This window comes from Seriola lalandi, unplaced genomic scaffold, assembly GCF_002814215.2.
Source record: "Seriola lalandi dorsalis isolate HSWRI2012SDOR001 ecotype SW California unplaced genomic scaffold, Sedor1 jcf7180002050725, whole genome shotgun sequence".
NCBI lineage: Eukaryota > Metazoa > Chordata > Actinopteri > Carangiformes > Carangidae > Seriola > Seriola lalandi.
Window position 1 is genome coordinate 2,585 of NW_019521278.1, and position 9,255 is coordinate 11,839.

The 9,255-nt window shown below is 45.5% G+C and overlaps 2 protein-coding genes across 2 annotated transcripts in view; one reads left to right on the forward strand and one right to left on the reverse strand.

The window, feature by feature from the left end:
- The window catches only part of LOC111649413 (eukaryotic initiation factor 4A-III-like), a 4,761-nt gene extending 2,544 nt beyond the window's left edge, over window positions 1–2,217 (forward strand). Inside the window, exons 3-4 of the mRNA XM_023399168.2 lie at window positions 1,380–1,507; window positions 2,027–2,217. Of these exons, the coding sequence (XP_023254936.1) occupies window positions 1,380–1,507; window positions 2,027–2,043 (145 nt within the window). The 3' untranslated portion in view covers window positions 2,044–2,217. The remainder of the gene's footprint in view (window positions 1–1,379; window positions 1,508–2,026) is intronic.
- Window positions 2,218–2,477: 260 nt separating this feature from the next.
- Window positions 2,478–6,247, reverse strand: soul4 (heme-binding protein soul4). The gene is made up of 6 exons (XM_023399167.2): window positions 6,109–6,247; window positions 5,009–5,230; window positions 4,740–4,825; window positions 4,342–4,483; window positions 3,949–4,132; window positions 2,478–3,524 (listed from the first exon to the last, which is right to left on the reverse strand). The coding sequence occupies exons 2-6, from the start codon at window positions 5,160–5,162 to the stop codon at window positions 3,350–3,352; spliced, it is 741 nt and encodes a 246-aa protein (XP_023254935.1). The 5' UTR covers window positions 5,163–5,230; window positions 6,109–6,247; the 3' UTR covers window positions 2,478–3,349.
- Window positions 6,248–9,255: the final 3,008 nt, after the last annotated feature.

Here is a 9,255-nt window from a genome sequence, read left to right on the forward strand (position 1 = left end):
CGTGAGAGGTCAGTGCTCAGTTAGGTGTGTAAACTTCCCTCCATACAAGTACTGGTGACACACAATGCTCAGAACCTCTCGTTCCGGTGTCCTTGTTTAATGTTCTTGACGCAAAAGCATTTGGCTTCTCCTCACCGTCTGGCAGTATGTGGGAAAATCACCGCCCCTACACCATAAGGAGAGGAGTCGCAGGCAAGATGAATTGGGAGAGATGGGTTGAAGTGGGTTAGAACATCTGATGTAGTCAGCGGTGTAAGTAGTGATGCCAAGTTGGGTATGAAACGTCCGTAATAGTTCAACAGTCCTAAGAAAGACTTTAGCTGACGGACATTTTGGGGTGGAGGTGTGTCCACGATGGCTGTGATCTTCGATGGTGCAGTGTGTAGACCTTTAGCATCAATCACATGACCCAAGAATTCCACAGATGACTGGAACAACTCACATTTTTCCTTACACATTCTCAACCCATATTCCTTCAGTCTGAAGAGTTGCATCCAAGTTGCACAGACGCCCTTCATCATCTGCTCCAGTGCACAGGACATCATCCAGGTAGCACTGCACTCCTGGTAGCCCACTCAGGATTGGATCCATAGCTCGCTGGAGCTGATGTGATCCCAAAAGGCAGTCTGCAGTATCTGAAAAGTCCTTTATGCGTATTCTACATGCGTTTGTAAGTAAGCCTGGTTGAGATCTATTTTGCTGAACGTTTGTCCCCCACTCAGCTCAGTAAAGAAGTTGTCAATCAGGGGAAGGGGATACTGCTCCGCTGTTTGTACAGGATTGAGTGTTTCCTTGATGAGTTGATGAGCTTCTTTTGAAGCCATTTCCATTGTCACACTGATATTAATGTTCTGTGAGCAATTCCTTCTGTGCTGCTTCATTTCTTAATCCACACACAAGCCTGTCTCTTAATGTTTCATTTAAAGCATCTTTAAATTCAGTGTTCGGCTAATTTGCGTAGTGCTGCAACAAACATGGTGAGACTCGCCCTCTTCTTGGTTTTGTGTGTGAAACTGAGTCGTTCTGCAATCAGTGTGTCAGGTCTTTGTGCCTGTATAACAATGATACTGTTGACTGACTAACTGTTTATTAGTGTAGCAACACGACTTCATGGCACATGCCTAATAACACCAACTGGAGGCTAAAGGTTACCCATAATGCATTGGGTGAGCCCCACTACAGATCTCATAGTAACCCAAAGAGTGTGTGTGTGTGTGTGTGTGTGCGTGTGTGCGTGCGTGCGGGCGTGCGTGTGTCGGTCGGTGGCATGGATGGCCAGCAGGGGGCATCTGTCAGTTTTATTATTGTGTATTGGAGATTGTTGATGTCTTTATCATTAATTGCATCTAACTCGCCACTGATGACCTGACCTCTTCCAGGATTGGTCGATCTGGTCGTTATGGTCGTAAAGGCGTGGCCATTAACTTTGTGAAGAACGACGACATCAGGATCCTGAGAGACATCGAGCAGTACTACTCCACCCAGATCGACGAGATGCCCATGAACGGTACGAGTTGGCCAATCATAGACGGGCTGCTGCCAGCCAATCAGAGCGCTTGTTTCCTGTGCTGATGATGACATCACAGCAGAGTGAAATCAATAATTGTGATCTGTCAGTTTTAGAGACAAACATATGTTGTTAAACACCACGCATCACTCCTCAGAAAGTAGTCCCTGCAGCGTCTGCTGAACCAGACGAGCAGAATCAGTGATGCAACAGTTACCATGGAAACGCAAGAGGCTGTCAGCTCAATCAGCTGATGTTAGAATAGCTCACGGTTGTCCAGAGTCTGTTTTATCATGTTTACAACTAAAGCAGAAACGATGAGTCCGCAAATATTTATAAAGGTATAAATATTAATTTATTTCCATTTTTCAAGCAGAAATGAAAACACTTCTTGGTTCCAGCTGCTTTCTGAGCACTGACAATACATGGAGTTAGCATGTTAGCTAATATAACGAGCTAGTGCCAAGTTTTCCTGTGATTGGCTGTTTCCACACTGACGTGTTTATTTTCCCTCTGCAGTGGCCGACCTGATCTGATCTTACCTGGATGACATCACACCAGAGGCCCACCCCTCTGACCTCCTGTTATTTTCTGTCTTTTTTATTTTTTTCTTAATAGTTTTAGAGTGCTTTCTTAATGCGACTGTTGGGGTGAAAACGATTGTAATACTCCAGATTTGTTTTTGTAAATAAAGTTGTTTTGGTTCAGGAGTTTGAGCGTTTATCGCTGACGTCTCATCAGGTTCAGTTTGAAGTCAGTTAATATTTTCACCAATGTAGTCAGAACCAGCTGGTTCATTTAAAGTCAGGATCTAAAGTCATTCAGAAACTATCACATAACGTTACTTTTACATCAGATTTTATTTGAATATTTTATACACAAATGTTGAAATAGAAGGAAAAAAGTTTCACAATAAAAATGAAGTACATTTGTCCAACAGAAGAACGAACAGGCACCAAGAGTCACAAACTGTTTGGTCGATTCTTTAATGATTTCACATCCAATATTCAGAAAATAAAGTGTAGAAGAGCTGCAGGGTTAAAACCACTTTGTCAAAGTCACATTAACATGCTGGTCATATGTGAACTTGGAGTCACCTGCCTGAACATGTGGAGGGCCGTCACCACAAATCAACATATATCTGTCAGAGTGAAACCTCTTCACCGTTTAAAACCGTCACAGGACCAGAATCTAAAACCAGCATCAGATCTGACTGATGATGAAAAAGTTACAAAAATATTCACTGTCCTTTTTATTGTAAACCAACGTTCATTATGACACAAACCTCCATCTGGTCTGAACTCTAGACCTGAACCAGGTCCAAACTCCAGACCTGCTTCAGGTCTGCAGGATCGTCACTGTCACACCTGCAGATTGAAGGGAAGATTAATGTTTATTCCTGTCACGTGTTCACATGATCACGCTTTGATACAGACTGGAGCTAAACTGAGATTGTGCCCTTTCATCCACATCTCTGCATCTGACACCAGACTGAACTCAGCTGATTGGTCTGAGTAGAGTTGTAACTTCCTGCTTTCCCTTCTGCTTCTTCTGATATGATGATGTACCACCTCTAACTGTCCTGATTCTATTCTACACACCGACTGTACACGTGACAGGAAGTGTGAACCAATGGGCTGTCAGTTAGTCAGAGAAAGCCGATCTGATTGGATGGGAAGGGTTGAGGAGCGGAGCATAGTGTCAGGACCAGCTAACAAGCATAAACCTGCTCTGATTGGTCAGTTTGACATAAAAAAAAAAAATTATTTCGGCTATAGGAAGTGTGTAAACAACAAACTAGCCAATCAGAGGAGGATGAGGAGGCGGAGCAGAGGAAGGCATCTACAGGTTGCGTCTGATGAACCAGATCTCGTTCCTGCGGCGAGGTACGCCAGGGTTCTCGTACACAGCGACCATGTAGTTGTCTCTGCAGAGGTCGTCGGTGGCGCCGAGGATCTCCCACAGCAGACTGATCTGACGTGTCACCGTCTCCTCCGTGGTCGTCCCCAGGAATGTCCTGTCAGCCAATCAGAGAGCAGACATTCTGACACACCTGTCTGATGACCGCTAGTGCGGGAGAAACAAAGCTGCTGGTAAGTTTTCTGTCGATCTACTAATCGATGAACTGATCGCTTGTTTCAGCTCCAGAACTAAAGCTGCGTTCAGATCAAAGTGTGAATGTTAAAATACTGAACTGACCATAAACCTCATCACTTTAATCCAGACTTTAATCCAGACTTTAATCCATTTCATCCATTTATTCATCTTTAACAAAACTGTTGAGGTAAGCTTCAACATGGACCTCATGTTTGTTTTGTTGATTACTGGTTCAGATTAATGATGATCAGTGAAATAAATTTAAGATTCTGCAGGTTCAACTGACATTTTTCATCCTCAGGAACCAATGAAGATAATGATGAGCCGTCTGATAAAGAACTGACCTGGTGACGACTCTGATTGGCTCTCTGTAGACGATGGTGATGTCGGAGTCGTGGGGTTGGGGGGGGTTGGTCTGAAAGTCAGCGGGCAGGAAGAACGAAGTCTGGACATCTTTCTTAAACGTGGTTCCATCCTCCATCATGTGAATGTTACTGACCACAGGCACCGTCATTCCCAGGTATTTACCTATACATGATCAATACACAATCAATACTGATCACAGGTTCCAACAGGAAGTGAAGGATCAGGGAAAAAGTTTGTCTTCAGTCTTAATTCTTCGTTATTATGAATAATACTTTGCTTATAATTAATGCTCTAATTAATAATACTGTTATTGTTGTTTCAAGGTCAGTGAGACGGGTTAACTGAGGTGTGTGTTGGGGGCGGGGTCTGACCTGCGGAGTTCTCTTTACAGATGAAGCGCATCAGTTTCATGAAGCCCATAGAGATGCTCTGCTCGTACAGATCCTCGCCTCTGGTCACACAGGCCCAGTGTCCTGCTGCGTACACCCGCTCCTCGTACAGCTCCTCCCCCATCTGAGGGAGAGACCACACCCATCTGTACAGACACACTCACAGCTCCTCCCCCATCTGAGGGAGAGACCACACCCATCTGTAGACACACTCACAGCTCCTCCCCCATCTGAGGGAGAGACCACACCCATCTGTACGGACACACTCACAGCTCCTCCCCCATCTGAGGGAGAGACCACACCCATCTGTACAGACACACTCACAGCTCCTCCCCCATCTGAGGGGGGGCAGCTGTTTACATGTGGTCTTCTGGTCTTACCTTCTCATGGCGGGATACTGGCGCAAAGGGGAGGGGCTCCCTCTGCTGACTGTTGCGGGTCATTTCCTGTATGGGTCCGGTCATGTCTGTAACACAGATTCCAGCTGAGTGACGACCAACACCAGACCACATCAGACCTGTACAGTCTGGACCGAGTCTGAACCCAGGACTGAGTCATTTTAAACTGACTGTGTTTAAAGAAGAAGCACTGATCAATACCTGATCAGGTCTTGTAATACACAGGTGTATCAGTAGTCCCGCCCCCTCACCTGGAGGTACTGACACCTGGTGGGTGCTGGCGACGGCCTGCCAGTGACTCAGCAGTCGGTCGTCTTCATCCATTGGCTCTGGGTTGTCGGTGATGTCATCGTCCAGTTGCTCGTCGTCCAATCCGTCGAGATCTTCCAGAGAGATCAGGGCCATGACCGGTGAGGGAGGAGTCGACCTTTGACCTGGGGCCGTTCACCGAGAGACTGCACTCTGGATTAGTCCTACAGAGACAGAGGGGTAACATAGCCTGAGCTGATCAGCTGATTCACAGATCAATAATCAATATCATCAATCGCAGCGAGGACTGTTTCATAAACCAAACGAGGGACTCAGAACCCTGATCTGGTCCTGAACCTGCAGGATCAGTCCTTCATGAACCAGTTCACGGAGACAGAAACAGGAAGTGGGTCCATCACTTTTAAAATGGATCATTTTCTGATCAGTTGGTGTTTGATTATCGATTTGTCCTTGTCATCATTAATAACCTGATCAGCTCTTTGTTTTATTATCAGACTCAGGTTATGATTGGGATTCTTTTCATTTGAAAATTTGTTGGACTTCCTGAATACAGATTCTGGACTCTTATTTTATAAACCGGATCTGAGAGACCTGATTGTGGCTCAATGTAGGAAATGGAACGATAAAAACTCGAGTCCTGGTCCAAGTGTTTAACACGTTTCTGAGTCCGGACTGATCCGGATCACTGCGTCTACAGATATATTTTTTAAAAAAAAAACGTTTCGGTCCCGTACACCGGTCCAGGTCCAGGTGTCTGTCTGGGCCCCGGAATCTGGAAAGTAGGTCACCGCGGGACCGTGTCCAAACACACCGACACAGGCTGCTGATCCGCTTCAGTCCGGATCGGTTTGATCAGAGGCCCAGCTGGTCTAACAAGAGACTGCAGAGGACCCGGTTCCGACATCACAGGGACCAGAACTGGACCGGGATTAGTTAGCACGGTGGACTTAGCACAGTTAGCACGGAGCTACTTATGCACAGCATCAACGGTAAACGCGGGTCCCTGGACCGGGTTCAAAACTGGGTCCAGGTCTAAGTACAACACACGTCTATTAGGTTCGTCACGGGCTTTTTGTCTCACCGGGCTGAGGTCGCACCTGTCCGCCAGGTGAGTCCGCTGCTCCTGACACCGTCAACCACAACAAGTCTGCTTCTTCTTTGCTACTTCCCGTGGACGGCGCCCTCCGACCACTTCAAAATAAGAGCCTGTAGTTCCTGTTGCTCTTTAAACAAACACGATGAAGGATCGATGATGAGGGTTCAAGATATCCAGGATCACTTCCTGTGATCTGGTTTAACTGAACCCGACTCAGTCCTGATCACGTGCTTCATGTGACTTGTTTTCCTGTCCAGGTACGAGCTCTTTCAATGATAAACAATAACTAGTATTATATGATCTGAGAGGAAACACCGACACTTGCAGGGAAACTCAGGTATAATGACGCCATCAAGTGAAATGTACAAAGGTGAAATGTAAACAAACTAATGTAGACTAACAAAAGGATTTATTACGCAATCCAGAGACTATATTATTATTGTTACATTTACTTCACTGTCATTACTCTTCCCTCAGTGGAGCACACATATTATTGTATATTTCAATGTTTTCCAATAAAGGCTGGAGAAAAAATGTAAACAACTAGAACAGAAAGAGTAGAAATAATTAGTGATGAAAGTCAGACTGAAGATAAATTGTAAATAAGTAGATCAATTATTAATTTAATCATCAAGTTTTTAATCATCACAAACTGAACACGTTATAAAACAGTTACTAGAAGAGAAAGAATATTATAATATTCAGTCTGTCCACCTGATGAGGTCATGATGATGTTCCTCAGATTTATCTTCAGCTCTGTTGATTGAATATGACTGTAGAGAGAGATTTGGATTTTTAAAACAGACCTTTATTTCTAGTTAATTCCACGTTTTGCTGTTATCAAAAATTACAGCAAAGAAAAAAATCATGTTTATAAGCAACTACCAAAAACTAAACAAATAAAATAACAAAAGAAAGGAAAATAAATAAATAAAATAATGAAAAATTCAGAACCAATTAGTTCTGTCTCACTGAGCACATCCTGCACTCCCCAGACGTTAACAAACACCTCTGTCTTTTGTGTCAGTCTGTAAAACTTAAACTCCACCCTGAGCCGAGCTGCCAGCAGCCCAGTCAGCATCAGAGCCACGTCCTCTGACCCTTGACCCCTCACACAGTTCTTCCTGGTTTTCCAAATGGCTAATTTGGACAGTCCTGAAATGAAATTTACTAGCGCTTGTACAGATTTCCTGTTTGCAGAGTAGTGTTGACCATAAATAAACAGACTGCTCTCCTAAGCCTTGAACCCAACCTGCAGGTGTCTGAAGAGTCCAGCCAGTCTGGGACACTGGACAAACAGATGCTGTAACGTCTTTGTCTGTGAGCAGGAAGGACAGCTGTCCCCTGTGCCAAGATCGAGGTGCACCAGATACCTGTTTGTAGCTATAGCTCCATGTACAATCCTCCGTTGGAGATCACCTGTCCGTTTGTCAACAGTGGCTTTGTACAGGGACCGCCAACAGCCCCCCGGGGAAGAGCCCCTCCTGAAAAACTCTGCACCTCGACACCTTTACCCCTGCCTGCACAAGTTTGACACCTTCACGCTGATCTGATAGGCTGCTTTCTTTCCCAGAGTCTCTAAGTCTCCCAACTTTGGGGACTTCAGAGACAGCAGGATGTCTTCCTCAGCCAGTGAAGGAAAGATGTACTCACACTCATCGTCCCATTGGTCAGATAGAGTACGGCCTTTAGCAAACACTCTGAGGACCTCTGGCGGGGATGCACTGACCTCCTCCACCAGCCTGAGCAGCACATTGTTGTTCGTGAGGTGACCCATCTTCACACAACCAGACTCTCCCAGGCTGACAGAGGACAGAACTTCAGAGGTGATCAAACTGTTGCCGAAAACAGGGTCTCCTCAAACAGCCACTTCCCTGGCGTCATCACAGCCCTCCGATGAAATGCTAGAACCTGCCACACCTGTAAGACAGACTGGTAAAATGGTGTCAAACCAGTTAGATCTATGGACTGGGCCTGAAGCAGAAACAAGTGTTAGTCATAACCTAAGCATCCAGCTCTCCTCAACAGCAAACAAGTAGTGTCCATCCATGGCAGGCCAAAGCTGTGAAGCAGTCTCTGAACTGCCTGCAGCCTGAAGGCTGCAATACATGATGCCATGTCCACCAGACCCTGTCCTCCTTCCTGTACTGGCAGGTATAGCACCGCTGCCCTCAGCTGGTAATGCCCTGACCAGAAGAAATCCACAACTTTCCTCTGAATCGCTTCAATCAGGCCCTGTGATGGAGGTAAGACTTTCAGTCTGTGCCAAAGGTTCGAGGCGACCAAGTTATTGACAATCAGGACTCTTCCCCTGTAGGAAAGCTGAGGTAGCAGCCATTTCCATTTAGACAGTCTGGCACACACTCTCTCCATAACACCATCCCAGATCTTCCTCTGAAACTCTTCAGTTCCAAGAATCAACATGCAGAACTTTCATGCCCTGTTTTTCCCCAGCTGAGATTTTCTGGTAACTTTGGTGTTTCCTCGTCTGCCCACTGCCCAGCCTCCAAAGCCTCCAAAGCCTCACTTTTTTCCCCAGTTCACCTTTGCCGATGATGTCCTTTCATACAGACTTAAACTGCTTGACAAGAAGTCCACATCCCTCTGGTTTCTAACAAATACATTGATGTCATCAGCATAAGCAGAAACCACCAGCGAGGGGCGCTGAGACAACCCTGGTAACATGATTCCTGGCAGCTTAGATCGTAACCTGGTCAGACGTGGCTCAATTGCTAATGAGTACAGCTGTCCAGAAATAGGACATCCCTGTCTGATGCCCCTCTGAACCGGTACTGGACAGCTCAGCCCACCACCCACCTTCGCCAAACAGAAAGCTTCCTTATACAACAAACAGTGACACAAAACCCCCTCCAAAACCAAAAGCAAAAACCATGATCAACCCTATCAAAAGCCTTCTCCTGATCCAGTGAAACAATCCCCACATCGATATTGTACAGTTTACAGATGTACAGTAAGTCTCTCGTGAGAGCAAGCTCTTCCATGATGGATCTGTCCGGTACAGTATGATTGGTCTCTGTGGATTATTAATTCCATAAAGTGTTTCGTTCTTTTAGTGGGCACTTTTATAAGAAGATTTTAATCAGGAAGTCTCAAAAGTCTGACAGAAAGCTC